The sequence below is a fragment of the Carica papaya genome, chromosome 8 (assembly GCF_054855325.1).
Source record: "Carica papaya isolate Zhongbai chromosome 8, ASM5485532v1, whole genome shotgun sequence".
Classification (NCBI taxonomy): domain Eukaryota; kingdom Viridiplantae; phylum Streptophyta; class Magnoliopsida; order Brassicales; family Caricaceae; genus Carica; species Carica papaya.
This window is the reverse complement of record NC_142316.1, coordinates 24,998,287-25,018,016: the sequence shown is the minus strand read 5'-3', so window position 1 is coordinate 25,018,016 and position 19,730 is coordinate 24,998,287. Positions and strand designations below refer to the sequence as shown.

At 32.2% G+C, this 19,730-nt stretch overlaps 2 protein-coding genes across 2 annotated transcripts; one reads left to right on the top strand and one right to left on the bottom strand.

Moving 5' to 3' along the window:
- On the top strand, positions 1-993 carry LOC148252750 (uncharacterized). Its single transcript, XM_088210359.1, has 2 exons — positions 1-134; positions 585-993. The coding sequence occupies exons 1-2, from the start codon at positions 1-3 to the stop codon at positions 991-993; spliced, it is 543 nt and encodes a 180-aa protein (XP_088066485.1).
- Positions 994-4,898: 3,905 nt separating this feature from the next.
- Positions 4,899-7,330, bottom strand: LOC110809478 (lectin-domain containing receptor kinase VI.3-like). Its single transcript, XM_022035336.2, has one exon. The coding sequence runs from the start codon at positions 7,101-7,103 to the stop codon at positions 5,058-5,060; it is 2,046 nt and encodes a 681-aa protein (XP_021891028.1). The 5' UTR covers positions 7,104-7,330; the 3' UTR covers positions 4,899-5,057.
- Between the last annotated feature and the right edge of the window lie 12,400 nt (positions 7,331-19,730).

Genomic DNA, 19,730 nt, shown 5'->3' with positions numbered 1-19,730 from the left:
ATGGACTTTGTTACCAGTCTGCCCAAGACCTGCTCTGGTCGCAATGCAATATGGGTCATCGTTGACAAGTTGACCAAGACCACCCATTTTTTACTAATCAAAATCACAGATTTCACAAGTAGATTAGCTCGCCTGTACATCGAAGAGATTGTTTAACTCCACAACGTCCTCTCATACATCGTGTTTGATAGATATCCTCAGTTCACCTCCCATTTCTATGATAACTTTCAAGAAGTACTTGGTTCGGGATTATACTTCAGCACTGCCTATCATACTCAGACCAATGGGTAGTCTGAATATACTATTTAGACGCTTGAAGATATGTTACGCTCTTATGTCCTCGACTTTGGCGATAATTGGTATGAGCATCTTTTTCTATGTGAATTTGCTTATAATACCAGTTATCATTTCAACATTGGCATAATGTCGTATGAAGCACTGTACAGTAGGTCATGTCGTTCTCTCATTTATTAAAACGAAGTCGAAAACCAACATCATTTGGGACTTGACTACATTTAAGAGACTATTGAGAAAGCCGTCATCATTCGAAGAAACTTAGCTGCCGCTCAGATTCACATGAAAAGCTACGTCGATAACCGTCAAAGACCCCTAGAGTTTGCTGTTGGTGATCAAGTCTTCGCTTATAAGAAAAAAATGCAGTTTGGTAAGAAGGGTAAACTGAGCCCCTGTTATGTGAGACCTTTTCAGATTGTAGAACGTGTCAAACCCATGGCGTACCGCCTTGCTCTACCCCCAAAGTTCCTGGGTTTGCATGATATTTTTCATATTTCCATGCTCAAAAGGTATTATCCTGACTCTTCTCACATCATTTCTCACCAAAAAATGCAGGTTCAAGTTGATATGATAAATGAGGAGCTCCTTGCGAAAATCCTTGGTTGGATCGACAAAATTTTATGCAAAGAGAATTCCAATAGTGAAGATGTTGTGGCAACATCATACTCCAGAGGAGACGACGTGGGAATTGGAGAGTGAAATGTGAGAGAAGTTTTTCAATCTATTCATTACAAATTTGGGGGACTGAATTTTCTAAGGTGGGGAATGTAACACCCCGAAAAACCTTTGTATTTAATTTGTAATGTGAACTCCTATTTATTCGGGACCTAAGACTGTTTAAACTTTTTGATATTTTGTATTTTAAATTTTCATATGAATTTCATATTTTAATTATGTATTATTTAGTTAAATAATTATTGAAATTTATTTTATTTAATTTAATTATAATTAAATTATATTTAATTTTAATTAAAAAGATTTCAGGAAAAAATGAAGGAGAAACGGCAGAAAATCCCACAGTAGCTTTAATTAAAAATAAAATTCGCATGGCTCTGTGGGCCTGTGCGCGCGCTGTTTGTGCTATACACCTGAGCGCAAGAGGCCTGAGCGCGGTTGGTCTAGGTGCATTAGGCCTACGCGCGCGGCAGGCTAGGCCTGTGCACTTGGTAGGCTAGGCTTACGGTGCATGGCAGGTTGGGGCAATGGGCGCTGCCTCGGGCAGTGCTCAACATCCCCTTGGGCGCTGTGCGTTGTCGGTTGGGTGGTGTGCTTTCAATTTTTGTGCCACCATCATGTTGCATCGTTCATCTGTCAGTCACATCCATCGATCGTCACATCTCATTATTTCACCTTAACTTTCTCTCTCTTCATTAAATTTTACCACTTGGTACAAATCTAATGGTCACCATTTTCTATAAATAGGGACTCCCACTTCACCATTTTCTAATCACTTCCACTTTATTCTTCCATCCACCAAAAGGTTTTAGAGAGAGAGAGAGCAAGTGATCTAGAGAGAGAAGGAGAGAAAAAGAAGAAGAAAATGTGTAGGAAACACCAAGGTTTTGGTAAGAAATTTAGTATTTACTTTTAAACATCATAAGGAGTATTTTGTAGATTAAATTAATGAAATTTAAATTAAGTAATTGCATGCTTAGTCTTATATGCTTAAATAAAATAAACTACATGTTAATGCATGTTGTATGAACATATGTAAATCGATTATTTGCATATTAATTTAAATGATTAAATACTTGAGATAAATGTGAATGCATGATATATTGTACGATGGTAAAATAATAAAGCATGAAGTGATGTTAAACATGAGAATTATGTATTGGTATCAACATGCATGATTCATAAAATATTTCATTAGACTTTTTATCTCTGAGAAGTTTTTATTTCTTCCCTCATATAGTCTGAAAAAACGTGATAGGATGTCTCCCTATGGATGACGGTGTACCCTTTGACAAAAGTGGTGACGCGATATGATTGGAAGGGTCACCTTTTGTAAAGTGTGGTTGTGACCATAGTTTACATGTACGACCACTGTGGTTGGCACAATCGTGGTCATAGATCGTGTCATGGTTTGACGAACCGTAAACGTACTATTGGTTTAGCAAGTCGCAAATTGCTGATATATGAATTGAATTTGTCATTTTATATAGATAGTCGGGAATCCATATTACCCTTAGTAGATAAAAGTCAGAACGACTTCGCGCGAAAAATAAAATGAAATAGAGAGCATGTCATGATATATTTGATTTTCTCTATGTTCAAATATGATTAATTTAATTGATATGATATGACCATTGACATAATAGATTTGATATTTCTTTTAATAAAAAAAAATTATTTTCTTAATTTATAAAAAATCCCTGACATGACCCGTGATAGTAAATAATAATAGTACTTTATTTCAGCATGATTTACTTTCAAAATCTTAGTGGTGTTATTTAAATATAGTTTTTCTTACTTAATATACAGAACTCATCCTTTTCCACGACCCCCCAGATGAGGAAGATAGTAAGGAACCGATCGTTAATATACCCCTTAAAACCTTCGAGGATCCCGTGGATCCAAAAACTTTTATGAGTGCATGATTGTCCGGATGAGTCCATCTTTTGTAAAGGCTTGTAATTAATTTTGTTTCTGCCTCAATATTGTATGGAGCGTTATTATTATTTTGTAAGGAATTATAATTATTTGTTTCGTTGCATATATTTGTATATTATGTAATCGTAATATGTTTTTGTATCTGGTACCCTTATGCTTTAATTAGCATTAGGATGTCATAGAATATCCAAAAAATAGTATAGCAGAACTGATTTAGCACACAAAGTTGTCATATGTGCTCAAGCCTTGGGTAAGGCTTGCACTTGAAGGCTCTCGTAAGAGATATTAGTTCGTACACGGGTAAGCCTTGGGCAAGACTTACACCATAACGGGAACAACATATATTAATCTTTTAGAATTCTTTCACACTTAAAGAAAATGATAGAAGTAGGAAACTAAGTAAAAAAGGATACTAGTAAAAACTAAAAAGAATCCAAAATCAAGGGAAGAAAAAATCCGAACTACACACAATCTCACTCTTTAAATAGAAGAAGAAAAGGAGAGATGCGGAGGGGTGAAAGGGAGAGGAAGTCGACGAGCATAATTTCTTTTAGTTTTTATGTAATTTTTTTATGTTAATTCTAAACGATTGTTGGTGTGTTAAACTCACCCCGAGTAATTAAATACTTCTATTTTTCAATCAATGATTTAATTTAAATTTCAATATAAGGGATTTGAGATCTAATTGCTTTACTTTTATTCTTTCTTATTTTCAATATTTATACATTTTTTCGTGCATAAGAATATTGTTGTTTGTTATTCATTGCAATAAGACCCATTGTGCGTTTAACGTAATAGCATATCACTATTTGGGACTGCTAAATCCATAATTGTTCAAGATATCTTGATAGCTAGTTGTAAATTAATATTCACACTAAAAAAATATACAATCTAATCTAAATGAATTGCATGGTTGAATTTATTGGTTAGAATTAGGTCTTTATGATTTTTAATGTCATTGGTGAGTTAAACTTTAGGAGCGTATTCAGAGTTGTTCATTAGTAAGAGTTAATGAATGAGTATCTCTTTATTAATTTAAAATTAAGGAAAGATTAACTATTAGAAGTGTCTCCAATAAGTAGAATCAGTTTATTGAGAATTAGTAGGAATTATATTTGCATCAATGATCAACCTCACATCTTGAAATAAATATTATTTCTTTGACTGAAAATAATAATCAATTCTTATTTTCTTATTTTGTTGAATTATTTTTCGTCAATCTCATTTAATTAATTTTTATTTGCTGTTTTATTTTAATCCATTAGTTGTTCAATTTCAACTCAAAGCAAAACCTTCCTCCTTTTACTTTATTTATTTGTTACTCGTAAAAGAATATCATGACTCAATTTCCTGTAGATTTGATCATATTCACCAGTACTATAATATTATTTTCTTATTTGAATATAAAGTTATTTTTAATGAATTCGACACCTATCATGGTGTGACTGTCTTTATCTTATATGGGGTTGCATAATTTTTTCCCTCTCATATTTTTTGTCATGTTCCATGGTGGATTCATCAATTCATGGTTTTATAGGTCATAAAAGGAATTTGGATGGTTACAAAAGTATATAATTAAATACAAATTTGGGCAGTTAATCATATATATATATATACAATTATTTTCTTAGATGTAAAATTGATATTTTCGGTTTGCTCTATAAAAATATGAGCTTGAGTAAAGTTATTCCTTCTATTTTTATCGTTATTAGAAAGTTTATTTTATTATTATTTATACATAAATATCATTTAATTCTTGTGGTGTACAAATTTTTAGTATATATACATATATATATATATATATAGACACTAATTTGCTAGAAAGAGAATATTATATGTATTTTGGGAATAATTCATAATCTAAGAATTGAAGCACATCCTCCCATCCAATTAATGTACTTTGGAAAAACCAGGCAACTTGTAAGTCAGCAACATGATATTTGGAATACTTTTCGCTTACTTAACTAAGTCAGTGCTACTATATCACAATATTTAGAAATACAAGCAGCAAAGAAATATTGAAAAAATTACCTTCAAAACATTTTCATTCCTGAAGAAATATTAAAGTAAAGAATATTAATTACCCATGTGAGTGCAAGAACATTAACAGAGAAGAAACAAAAAGAATATTACAAGTGGGTAGATGCTAGCTAGCATCTTCCAGTGTCTACAGAACTAAAAGATATACCACCAGTGGAGGACGAACGAATTGATCTTGTAACAGTATCATAAGATACAACTTGTAAAAATACTCTTGAACTCCTTTCTTCTTCATCAGAATCCAGATAACAACGAAAATCCATCAATGGAAGTTCATCATCTCCATTGAGATATCGCAGTACTTGTCTCATACTAGGTCTACATTCATCTTTCCGATGGCAACACAAAAGTCCCAAACCCATCATCAACTTCACTTCTTCAACTACATAATCTGAATTCAGATTCGGATCTACTGCCTCCAAAATTTTACCCATTTGGAAACATTCAGCCACCCAGTCAACCAAGAAGAAATTGTTCTTTGCTGTAGGTTTCCTTCCACTGACTATTTCTAGCAACAAAACTCCATAAGCGAACACATCTGAGCTAGCAGAAGCTTTACCATTGCGAGCAAGTTCAGGCGCGATGTACCCAACAGTGCCGACGATATTGGTTGTGTGTGACGACGTGCCGTGATCGTATAACCGGGCGAGACCAAAGTCTCCAAGTCTTGCATTCATCTCACCATCTATTAACACATTGCTGGATTTCACGTCTCTGTGAATAACAACTTGTTCCCATTCTTCATGAAGGTATAAAAGCCCTTCTGCAACACCTTTAGCGATGCTAACTCTCTCATCCCATTTCAAGACACATCCTTTCTTGGGTCTGAACAGAAGAGAATCAAGGCTTCCATTAGGGACATAATCATAGATAAGAAGAAGATCGTTCTTGTGCTTACACCATCCTTGGAGATTAACCAAGTTCTTGTGACGTAATCTTCCCAAGCTTTCAATCTCTGCTGCAAATTCTCTGAGTCCTTGGATTGAGTTTCGGCTGATTTTCTTCACGGCTATTTGAATCCCAGAAGTGGGCAATACACCTTTGTAGACTGTACCGAATCCGCCAACTCCAATCATCTCACTCTCTTTAAACCCCTTTGTAGCTTTATCCAGATCCTTGTAGCGAAACCTGTGAGGACAATCCAGTTCCCAATCTTCAAGATTCTCTGCCTGCATCCTCCGTCTGTGCAATACCAAACATGCTAATACCACCATTAGAATAACACTAACAGCAGATAAAGCACCAATCAAAGCGGCGACTTGGGTTTTTTTGGATGATTTTTCTTTCTCATTTGGAGCTGAAGGAAGCGTAGAGAGATGAAGAAAATTAGCCATTTTGTTCGTCGAAAAGCTCCATCCCAACAAGTAATGGGAGCTTGATTCCTTCCCCGTTGACGCAGAAAACCCAACGTACATAAATTCTTTAACAATGTCAACGAGGTCTAAGGATTTAGAGATGAGAGGTCTGATTGGTCTCTCTTTATTGGCAGGCCAGATTGTTACGTTGACCACTTTGTTGACTCCATCGTATTCAATCCAAGCATGGATTGGTTCCCCGATTTCCAAGTCCAGATCTTCGTTTCGAACCGGCGTGTCATAACCTGCTGGTTCTTGCTCAATCGAGTCTACACTATTAACGTTTAACCCGACGTGGTTTCCTTGGCTGTCCGTGGTCTCATTGAATCCATTAACTGTGTCGAACTCAACAGCAAAAACATGATTCGAGGTTTTGTTGTCGTTGTCTCGGTTGAAAAGTCCGAGGAAATGTCCTGCCTCTGCGTCGGAAAACTGTGTTTTCGGAGCTAACGTGAAGGCAAATCCATATCCACCTCTGCCTGAGCTCGGAGACTTTATAACAAACACAAAATTTGTGCTGAAAGAATACACATCTTCATTTGAGGAAGATGATGATTCATCAAACATTCGTATTGGTTCTCGATAGAATGCATGTCCTATAGCATGATGTGATTTTCCAGTGAGTCTAAGTGCACCGCCGGCGATGATAGTAGCAGCTCCATCCATGGTGATATTAGCTTCACTTCCATTAAAGCCACTGAAGATGAAACTAGTGTTTTGACCTTGAACGACCCCAGAGAAAAAGAAGACGGTGGCGATGATGATGATGATGAAGGAAGCCAAAGAATTTGTTAAATCCATGAAAGAAGAATGTTGAGATTAATTGAAAGGTTTCTGGTACAAGAAGTAAACGAAAATTTATTGGTTGAAGCAGAGAAAAAAAGGGGTCGGAAGCAGAGAAGGCCAAAGAATGAAGCTTGGAATGGTCAAAGTCAAAAAATCATGATGTAAGGAAATTGTATATATAAATATATACATACTCAAAAACCCATGATTGAATCTTATTATTTAAAAGGAAGGTTCAAAATGATCCAATAAAATTTTCATTGGTGAAAAGAAAAAAGAAAAACAAAAAACAGAGTGGTGTCACGGTCACCAAAAGATGAAATTCCATAGCAACAAGGGTATTGATTTGAAATGGTCGTACGAAGGAGAATTGAACAATTCTACATGGAAGCCACGTGGCGTCATCTGAGGAGTTCTAATCTTATAAAAAAAATAATAATTTATTAGGTCTACGAAGTCCACGATTTATAGTTTTTAAAATTATAAAGAGAATAATTCTTTTTGCTTTTATGAGGAAATAGGTTGCTCTCAATATGTCGTCTGAAGTAATCAATTTGTGAACTACAAATATCAAACCGGTCTTTGACTTAATAATAATTATTTTTTAATAAAAATTTATATATTTTAATAATTAATTAAAACTTACATATTATTAAGATTAAAATTAAAATTATATGCGGTTCAATTCAAATTTACATTTTTATTGGTAAAAATAGAAATAATTATTTCTTTTTTTAATAAAAAATTAGTAAAATTTATTTTGTAGTTAAAATTATACGATAAAAAATGATAAGTGTGAGCAAAAACTAACCAAAATTAAATAAAAAAAGTCAAACAAACTAAACTTAGTGAAAATAATAAAATCATATATTGTTATATTATTATAATCTGTTTAGTATTTTAGAAGAAAATAATAAAATTTATATATTATTAAATTAATACATAATTTTCGAGTTATTTTTAAATAATAAAGTAATATATTTGGTTGATAATTGTGAGTTTTAAAAGGAGAAAGAAAAAAAAAAAATCCTGAATTATCAAAAATAAAATTTTGTATAAATTGCATTTACTTTGACCATTCTCTAGTAGATTTGAGGAGGGTTGACTCTCACCAAACTACTGGTTCATATTCATCAAGAGAGCAAAATACAAAGCAAGGAGAAATTGACTTCCGTCCAGGTTTATTTATGAGAAATAAAAAATAAAATTACAAAAATTGCATTTTCTAATTTATAGATTCCATACTTGTGGGAACACGTGATGGTAAGATAAAATAATTATGATATATTTCCCATAATACTTGTTTTTTCTTTAAATTAATTATTATCTTAGTTTTAATTAAATTAGTTATTAAACATTTGAAAGTTTTTTAATTGGATGTTAAGATAATTAACTTACAGTTTCACATGTCATAATTTTATTAGTGATAGTGTTAGTCGAATATCATGTCTAATACAATTGATAAAAAAATTATCATTATTAAAACATTTATCAGTCATATTTTCACTAAGTTTAGTGTAGTTCACAAACCAAACTTAGTGAAAATAATGAAAATAAAATTATAGTATGTTATCGTATATATTTTAATTAATTATTACAGTCCGTTTAATATTTTAAAAGAAAATAAAAAATTTTATAGATATTTTTAAAGTAAATTTTATATATTATCAAATTAATACATAATTTTTAAGTCATTTTTAAATAATAAAGTAATATATTTGTTTGATAATTAAATATACATATATTTAAATTTTGATCGATCTAAATTGGTTCAAATAAAAAAAAAAAAAACAAAAATCTTTAATTATTTTCTTCTTCTTCTTCTTCATCCTCCCATGCTCCCCCATCTCGTGTTGATGCTATCCATAACAATTTGGCTTTACGGGTTAAGCTCCTTCATTGAGAACCTTCCCAAATTTTACACCTCTTGATTTTCACTCACATTCTTCAACTTTGTTCTTTCTCCCGCCTTTCACCCACTATAATGATAATCCTTCGCCCACTCAACATTGAACCTAAAGTCACCATCATTAATATCACAATTAATACCATTGTTGTACCTATCTCACGAGAGATTGTATAAATTTTTCTAAATAAACTTCAAATGTCGATGAGAATGAAAATCGATAGAGAATTAATTATAAGAATGCGAGAGGTTGTATAGATAAGATCACACATGGATACCAACAATGTGTCTCGTATTATGAAGAGACGAATAGAGAGAAGTTTGATATTTGGATTAATTTATTTTGTTGTAGAAATCAACTTAGAGCTTATTGTCTCAGAATGTACTACGAATTGATTGAATTATTTAGACAACGAGTTTGGGCACTAGAGAGATTGTCATGTACATAAGGTTGCAGACATTTGTGGCACTGACACTATATGTTTTGCTAGTTCATACATATGCAAGGTTCGATTGAGATGGGATAACCATGGGAGAAGAAGAAAAAAAAAAAGCGGCTAAAGATTTTGTATTTTTACTTGTCTAAATTTAAATAAATATTATATTATAATGTGATACTTAATTAATAATAAAATTAATAAATTTAACACATTATATTTTTAGTTAATGAAGTTAATTTCTATTGGAAAAAAAAAAAAAATCATTATTTTAGGTTATTCCACTAATCTTCAATTAGTATTCCGTCAGGTCTAACAATTTTTTTTTTTAAATAAACATGTATCAGACTGATACATTGCATTACAAAAATCATACTTTATTAATGTTTTTGCATTATGAAATGAAAATTAATTGCGAAATTTGAAAACCCCATTCGAAAGTCACAGAGACGTGTGTGTGTGTGTGTGTTGAGCTTCCTCCTGCATAAACCAGTAGGCCAAATTCGGGCCTAGTAAGCAAATTTGTAGAACTTGTGAACTGATCCAGTCTGGTAGCTGGCCTCGTACATTCCTCAAAACAAAATGGAAACTCGCCTCCTACGGTTCAAATTGAGGCCCAATCACATTGGGCGAAATTCTAATTGTGTTAATCGCATGTGCCAAATTTATATGTAATATATACTTTAATGACTGACAACAAAAAAAAAAAGGAGAAAAATAATATATAATAAATAAAAAATTACAAATTAGTTAACTACTAAACTCTTACAAAAGATTTAAAAGAGGCTCGTGTTTAATGCTAATGCGAAGGAGGAGGAAGAGATTTCAGTAAGTTAAATTTATATAGCAAATTATAAATTTCTGAAAAGCTCTCGAAGAAAGCTTTACATCCATATTAAAATAGCAGCAAACCTAGTGGTGAATTGAATTTAAAAATAGGTTGCAGGTTTCTCAGCATGATTTCTATTTCTGTCTAACTTGGTGGTGTTAGTTAGAAAATGTATTTTCAGCGATACTCGAATAATCAATCTAATAATCTTTCAAAAAAGCATTCTAATGCTACTAAGAAATATCACGATATGAAATCGGAAAGTAGAACATCTTAGTTTGAATTTTTTTCTAAATTTGGAAATGAATCCTACTCTCAAGTAGCAAAGAGTATGATTCACCTCTAATCTTCCCGAATGAATTCAAAGGTTTTTTAAAAAATTATATTATTCTGTTATTTTTCATAAATTTTCTCAAAATAATGTACTTTTGAAAAAAAAAAATCATTAATTTTACAATTTTATTATCGTGAAAAGTGTGCTCAATTCTTAAAATTTCCAAGCTTCAATTAATTACACGAAATATTTTTGATATGCTCATAATATATATATATATATATATATATAGAGGAAGGTGTATACTATGATATACATTATGTATTAAAATCTAATTTTCTAGTTGTTTGAGTTAAATTTAAAAGTATTATTTTTGAGAAAATTTTTGATACATCCATAGAGATTGGATTGGTCATCCCTTAGAGAATAGGAGACAGTAAGGTTGAGTGCATACCATTAATGAGCATGGAATTGAATTTGTTTTAATGAATAACGAAATTATGTAATAGAGGTAATAATTTGGCTTAAATTGGTATTGATAATGAAAATAAGTAATAGATGAAAGATTGTAATGTATTTACAATACGTAGCGGAAGATATAAAATAATCCAATCTAATTTATTTGTGCTTTAAAATTATATTGTATATTAAATATCAAATGTAAAATATATCTAATTGCGCATTCTCAAATAAAATTATTCAAAAATATGAAGATTCTATACGTATCCATATCGAGACTGACCTTTACTAATCAACTCCTTAATCAATAGAACTCGTGAACAAATTGAACGATATTCGTATTAAAATTTTCTTACAAAATTTTAATAAATTGAAAGGACACAATTCCCTCAAATTTGTTCTCATTTTTAATGTGTGGCTTTTTAAAATTTTTTTAAGCAGCTGCCTTTTTACTAGAACTTGGGGCTATAATTTTTACCAGCGCTTGCATTTGCCCTTTTTACTAGCGCCTGTAGCTGCCTTTTTTTTACCAATACCTGCGAATGTGCAGTTGCCTCTTTTTACCAGTTTTTTCTTACCTTTCTTTCAACAGTCATCCCATTATATATATATGTATATATCTCATATATATACATAATGGTGGCGACACAATTAGGTTTATTGTGACATCCCAAGTATTAATTAAGACATATTGGTGTCAGATACAGATTCAAAATTATGAGTGCATGATAAAATTTATGTAGCAGAAAAAAACCATTACAAATCCCTTATAAATACATATGAGTTCCAATACATACATGTACCGAGACCAAAAGTGGCTACAAAATACAACATAAATATAAGGGCTACTTTTTTCATTATGTTATTAGACTCATCAGAGTGCGGGAACAATCATGCACTCAGACTTGTGGATCCATGGGATTCTCATAGCCTTTCAAGGGTAAGTCGTAAGTCAGCCTGCGGGTCATAACTTTCTTCCTCATTTGGGGGTGGCATAGAAAGAGTGAATTCCATATGGTCAGTAAGAAAAATAGTATTAAATTAACATTATAAGATTTCAAAAACTAGTTATTTCATCTTACCATTTAAATTCATCGGTTACCTATCTCACATTATGGAAAACTATTTATTTGTTAAAAAAATGATACGTTAATGCAGACAATCAAACATACATCATGCTAGATAATAGAAAAAATTAAATAAATAATGAAATGCTCAATTTTTCGTGTCATACTTCGTGAAGTCGCTACAACTTCCATTTCTAAGGGGAAATACAGATTTTCAACTACTCAAGTGGAATAACTAGATCAGATAAAAATACGGTAATTTGCTCAGACCCATTTTCGGTTGGCCAAACTAGGTATGATCTATGACCATGATCGTACCATCCATAGTGGCCATAACAGATATCTATAGTCACGACATAATTTAGCCACGGGTGATCCCTACAGATAGTGCGACATCACTCTCGTCAGAGGGTACGCCGTCATCCACTAGGAGTGGTCCTCTTACGTCTTTGCAGACTAGATAGGGGAGGAGGAAACAGATATCCCTTAGAGATAAAAAACCTAATGAGACACTTGATGCAATATGCATATCAATACAGATACACTTCGGACCATACAGGCTTCATTCTACTTTTTTATTTTCTTTTATGTTTTTTACTTTTACCGATTACATATTATATTTATTATATACAAATTCATCAAGTGTCAGCAATGCACATAACATGCTTGAAAACAAGAACAATTTGACTTATCTGAATACAAAACTGACAAAATCACAATCATATTAAATTAGGTTATATAAAAATACTCCTTAAGATGTCAAAAGAAATACTAAATTTCTTACCGAAACTTTAATGTTTTCTCCCTCACCGTTCTCATTTTTTCTCTTCTTCTCTCACTAGACTACTATCTTTCTTTCTCTCTTTCTCTCTAAACCTTTGTAAAATGGAAGAATAGAAGTGTGAAGAGGAAGGGAAGGGGGAGGGCAATTTATAGAATTTCGAAACCATTAAATTCATGCCAAGTGACGAAATCTGGTGAAGATAGAGGAGAAAAAAATGATTGGCACAAAAAACGATGGAGGATGGACTCCTCCACCAGCAGCGGCAGTGCACCACCCAAAGTAGCGGTGGTGCACTACTTGAGGTGGCAGTGCTCCGACCAGCGCGCTATAGGTTAGCTTGCAGGCGCAAAAGTCTCCTACCACGCGCGCAGGCCTATTTTACGTAGGCTCCAGGCGCACAAGGCTTATCCTCGCAAGCTTATTATGTGGATGGCGTGCGCACAGTGTGCAGCGCCTATCTATGCACGAGGTGACATGCAGACGGCCCGCCTACGCGCAACAGGATATGCGCGCAGGTCCTGACCCCTCGCCGTACGCACGGATGGGACGTGCGTGTTGTGCGCACAGTGCCCAGCACCCGCATGGGTAACTAGCCTTCTCGTGGTATTTTTCCCGCGGGAATTTTTTTCCTGTTTCGCCATTTCTGATTTTTTTCTAAATTTTTATTTTTTAATTCAACTCAGTTAAATTAAAACAAAATTTAACTAAAATTAAATAAATAAAAATCAACCAAAATTAGGAATCATGATAAATGTTAAACAACGTAAATTAATTAAGTTCAAAGCGGCCAAAGGCCCGAATAAGTAGTGTTTCCAAATCATTTTAGCACAATGATGGGTAGGGTGTTACATTTATAACCTAATTGTGCGACTACCTTTTATTACTATTATTATTTATTAATAAAATATTTTATAAAGTAATTTAATTCTAAATTCGATTTTACAATAATTTTCATTATTATAATAGCCACACATTATATTATTACACTAATAATATATTAACCAAAAAAAATAATGTTAATTATGTCATCTGTGCTAGCAAAAAATATAATAATGTTCTATTTAAATAAATTTTTTTATTTATTTAACTAAATTAAACTTTTTAATTTAATTATTAAATAATTAAAATAATTAATCAATTTAGTAAAAGTCAGAATGCTCGTTAGTTTGCGACCCCATACTAAACATGTAGTAAATTGGTCAAATTAATTTACTAATCAAGGTTAGCATCTAACAATATTTCTTAACAATTGGATAATATAAAATATATAATTACTCTTAAGAGCTTGCTAAAGAATAATTTAATATTTTCTTCCGTCATTATTGCTCCGGATGAATATTAAAATATGATTTAACTATCAAATTCTAATAGGTAACCAACTATATTTCATATCAATTATAATTGACTAATGAATGATATAAGAAATTCGTTTCTTCTTTCATTCAATTGCTCTGACCAAGATGTTAATGTAGTCCTTATAATAAATGATAACATAAAACTCAAATTTATTACCAAAGTTGACATGTTCTATCTTGATCAATCACTAATTCTACAAGTGATGAGTATCGAATCCACCAAGAATAAATTCATATTCTAACAACAAATTAAGAATTGTAGCAGTGGTAAATAGAGTTGAATCCACAGAGAATTGAGAACCAATATTCTTCTATGGCCAGTGATAAAAGTAAAAGCTGGGGGTTTTTATTTTAGGACAAAGTGATTAAATAAAATAACAAAACTATAAGGCAATTAAAAAAGAAAATAATTAAGCAAAATATTGTAGAAAAGATCAGTTTTGAGAGAGCTCTAGTTAGAGAAGTAATATCGGTTTCAACTTGCAGGATTGATTGTTGATGCAAAGATAATTCATATTGACTCTCAATAAACTATTCCTAATTGTTGGAGATGCTCCTAACAATCAATCTTTCCTTAATTCTAAGTTAACCAAGAGAATGTTGGTTAACCCTTGCTAATAAACAATCCCGAAAATATTCATAGAATTTTTATAGTAAAAGATAGAAAGACTCGATTCTGACCAATGAATTCAATGTAGTCCATTTAAGTCAGATTATATATCCCCTTAGTATGACACTAGTTTTTAAGTTAGATTATATATCCTCTTAGTATCACACTAATTTACTGCTAGCATCAAGACAACCTAAACAATTACGAATTTAGAAATCTTGAATGGCAATATGCTATCATGGTATGTGCACAATGGACCCTATTAAACAGAAAAAAAAAAATTTGTATGCACAACGTGATATACAAATACTGAAGTTAAATAAGAATAAAAGTAAAACAATTCGATCTCACAATCCTAAAGTTGAAACTTTAATTAAATCTCTAACTAGAAAAGAGTTTTTTAGCTGCTCATGTTGAGCATGATATAATAGAAAATTGTCTCGAAAATAACTGAGAAAAAGATAGAAAGAATGGTGGAAGAAGACGGAGTCTCCTTCTCATTTTTCTGTCTGTCGTCAACCTCTTTTTCTTTTTCTATTTAAATGATCAAGTTATGGGCAGCTAAGGTTTTTTTTCTCCTTTGATCTCAACCTCTTTCCAAGTTTAAAAGACTTATTTTTATTTTTTTTCCTATTTTTTCTCCTTTTTTTTTTGTTTTGACAGATTCTAAAAAATCTAGATCTGATATCGTGCTAGGGTGTAAGTCTTGCCCAAGGCTTACATGTGCACGATTTGATGTTTGCTGCTGCTTCTCGGTGTAAACCTTGCCTAAGGCTTAGTCACATACTTACTGCTGTCTTTATACAAACCCAATTCTATTGCGCTGTTTTTCTAAATCTTTAAACCTGTATTAAAATAAACAAAATCACTTAAATTAGGCAATAAGTGACTCAAATATGCATTTAATTTAAGTAATAAAAATGAGATTTATACACACTATCAAACTCTCCCACACTTATCTTATGCTTGCCTTCAAGCATCACATAATACAAATCTCTAACTCTCAACCCTTCACTTTCAACCCAACTATTTCCAATCATTGCATGACAACTCACTTGTTACATCTCAATCATCGTGTTGTAAGAATAACCATCAACTAATAGTTTATAGGTTTGAGTTTCATGGAATCACACTGATGAATAACTACTTTGACAATATCTAAACCCAGAATGAAAGATTCTTGCAATTTTTGAACACATTTATTTTTATTGAGAGGAACAACCAATATTTAGCAGAACAACCACCAAAACTATCTAGATATAAGGATTTCATGCAATTTGTTCATGCTAAAGATAAAAAATCTATTTGTAGCTAACTTGAGCACTTTATTGCTTGCTTGAAATGTGATTAACTTTTTGACACGAGGGCAAATATTTGTGATGAATGCACCTGGTTACTTAGTTGGTCATAATTTCAAGTGGCTACTAGTACTACTCATAGTCAATTAACCAAAAATGTTACTAATCTTTTGACGCGAGGGCAAAATTTTGTGATGAATGCACCCGATCACTCAGTTGGTCACAATTTTATTTGGGTAAAGGAGTAGATTATTATTTGTGCTTTTTGTTTTTTTCTTATTTTTATATTTCTCAATCTTAACATGAACCATAAAATTCTAGACACATAAATTCGGACAAGTTGTAGTAGAGTTTTTTCTAAGCATTAATATTCACTCAATGATAAGACAAAATTAATTTTTTTAGCAATTCCTAAACAAGTCAAGTTTAAGATACATAATAAAAAATAACTATTCATGATGTGAAAAGATGAAAAACAAGCTAAGAATTCCTAGAGGATGAACGTAATTATAATTTACTTTTTAAAATATCACAATTAATTTATTTTGAGAATAATTGAGATAGTTATGAAAAAGTTGAGGCTAAGAGTTGTTGAAAGTGTATTTGTGGTGTGCATCAACGAGTGTCATAAAAAAAATTGAATGCAACCTATGCAGTGGCAGCAAAATCTTAAAGGGAAACCTAAAATGCAGTATGTCCCTTCCCCACACTTAAACCACACATTGTTTCCAATGTGTTATAAATAATGAGCAAAATAAAAAACGAAGGGACATGTGAACTCCCTTCGTTACTTGACCTGGAGATAGGGCAAAACCAGAAGTTGGAATTTTTTCTTGGGTTTTGAAGCAACCCTTAAAGTTATCATGACTTCTTGAGTTAATTCCTCGCATGCGACTTGTGGTTCGGCTTCCATTGGAGGTGATTATATTTGTTCTTCTACCTCATTAGCCAGTCGTGCCCATTTGTTTTTGAATCGGCCATACCTGGGGAAAACTCTCTTCTTTCTCATTTGGTTTGCTTTGCTGTGTTTTGGAGTGGAAGAGATTTAGGTTGGTGGAGGTTATAAGCAGGGAGAAGGAAGGGTGAAGCCAATTTTCTATGAGAGGGAAGTGGGTGTTGGGGCCGAATGAATAGAGTTAAGGCAACTTGGTCTCTTTAGGTGTTAGGGAAAAATAAATAAATAGGGCGGCTAAGTGGCCTTGACATAAGTCTTAAGCAAGACTTATACAAACATCTCAAATTAAAACCCATAAATTCTGTGAGTGCCTTGTTCTTTAAAAAGTTACAAGTGGTCAGAAAAACATCCAGTTAAGGAAAATAAGGAAGAAGATGATAGAAAAAAAGAGAAAAATAAAAGTAATAAATGAAATAAACTAAATAAAAAATTAGAAACTCCCGTAAATAAAGGAAAGAAAAAAAAAACCAAATGGGTTGTCTCCCATTTAGCGCCCTTGTTTGCTGTCTTAGGCTAGACTTTGTTAGTTCTTTTATGTGTCTTCTGCAAGATGTATCAAGGTGATTTCTTCAATATTTGGTGTAGGGAATCCTTCATAGAGAGGCTTCAATTGATAACCATTAACCTTGAAAATTTAATTGGTGTTTAAGCTTTTGATTTCAACTGCACCATGAGTAAATATACTAGTAATAATAAAAGGACCTAACCATCTTGATCGTAATTTTATAGGAATAACTTTAAACGAGAATCATAAAGTAAAACTTTTTGCTTTATCAAAAATTGCTTCCTGGAAACTATTTGATCCTAAAAGCTTTTGTCTTCTCTTTGTAGATCCTTAAATTCTTGTAAGCATCATTCCTAACTTTCCCCAATTCTTGTAACGCTTTGAACTCTAACTTTGATACTTGTAAAATAGAAAGTAGAAGTTTTGTGTGAGAAATATGAAGATTAACACAAGGTGCATTACTCCTTTGGGGTTCAAATGCCTCCAATTCAGGCACCATATCTTATCTTCAACAACAAAATCCTCTTTTAAAATTTTTAAGCTGTCCACATCAAAATCATTAAAAAAACACAGGGTTGAGCTTATCATCATGCCTTAAATCAAAGTGTTTTTGACTTAGAGAATCTACATTATTAACACCATATACATAAGACACATCATTAAGATACTTCATATAATTATAAACATTAAATTTTATAATTTCTCCATCAAACTCTGTAGTGAATGTATCATCCTGCACATCTATCTTCGTCTTGGCCATACTAAAAAAAGGTATTCTTAGCAAAATATCATAGAAATTAGATGATTTATCATTTTTCATATCTGACACATAAAAATCAGTAAGGAAAATAAGATTGTCAACTTTGACAAGCACATCCTCTAAAACTCATTTAGGATAAACAATTGATTTATCAGTTAGCTGAATTATAATACCTGATTTTTTTAAATGACCATTCTTTAACCTTAAATAAATGGACAAAGGCATGATATTTATTGATGGTCCTAAATCACACATGACTTTACTTATCCATAAAGTGCCTATCTTATAAGAAATAACAAACATATCATTGTCATTGCATTTAGAGGGTAGTTTTCTATGAATTATAACTGAAACATTTTCCACCATACTTACCATTTCATTGTAGCTTAGTTTTTTCTTGTTGGTGCATAACTCATTTAAAAACTTGACATATTGAGGTATTTGCTTAATTGTATTGAATAAAATAATGTTTATCTCGACCTTATGGAAAGTTTCTAGGATCTCATTTTCTTATTTTTCCTTCCTTAATTTTGCAAACCTTTCCAAAAATGGAGGGATTATGAACAATGTTGGCTGGTCAGAATCTGGCTCAGCTCTATCGGCCTTATCATCAATAATTACTTCTGGTTCTGTGCCTTTCTATAAGCCTTGCCCAAGACTTAATCGACGGAGATTTTCCAGCAATTCCTTACCATTTCTCAGCATAATAACACTTACATTTTGCCTTAGATTAATCACAGTATGAGATAGTAGTTTGCCTTAGGATTCCAACTTACTCATAAATGTTGCTAATTGGCTCACTTGTATCTCCAAATTTTGAATGTTTGCTCTTGTCTCCTGTTGAAATTATTGAGTATTAGTAACAAGTGATTTAACAATTTTTCAAGAGACATACCTCGTTTTGGAGATGTTGGTTATTGTTGTGGAGGTGATCTTGACTAATATTTTTGAAAACTGGGTTCTCTTTGCTCCATAACTAAAGTTATAATGATCCCTCCATCCTAGATTATATGTATTGAAAAATGGGTCATATCTCATTTGTGGTTGACTGAAAAATTCTCATATGGCGTAAACATGCTATCGGTCATCTTTTTGAAGTATGAGATACATGTCTGAATGATTCCAGAATGCGTATAAATCCCACAAACTCTAACCTATTGTGTATTACCTGTAACCAAATTTTACACTAAAGTAGTTAGTTCTGAAATTTTGAGATTGAAGAGAAGAAATATTTACCTCATTCACCCTTCTTGGGGTATCTCGTGTTACTTCGAATATGTGAGGTGGTAACCATGATTGCTATCAAATCTTTGGCTTCTTGAGATGTTTTGTTCACTATGGCACTACTATTAGCTGCATCCAACATTCTTCTTTTTATAGGTAGAAACCCTTCATAAAAATAG

What these genes read in the sequence shown, in the direction of transcription:
- LOC148252750 (XM_088210359.1), top strand. Translation starts at nt 1, where the DNA reads ATGGACTTTGTTACCAGTCTGCCCAAGACCTGCTCTGGTCGCAATGCA. An exon ending in ACAAGTAGATTAGCTCGCCT is followed by an intron (nt 135 to 584) that starts GTACATCGAAGA and finishes TCACATGAAAAG; the next exon opens with CTACGTCGATAACCGTCAAA.
- LOC110809478 (XM_022035336.2), bottom strand. Translation starts at nt 7,103, where the DNA reads ATGGATTTAACAAATTCTTTGGCTTCCTTCATCATCATCATCATCGCC.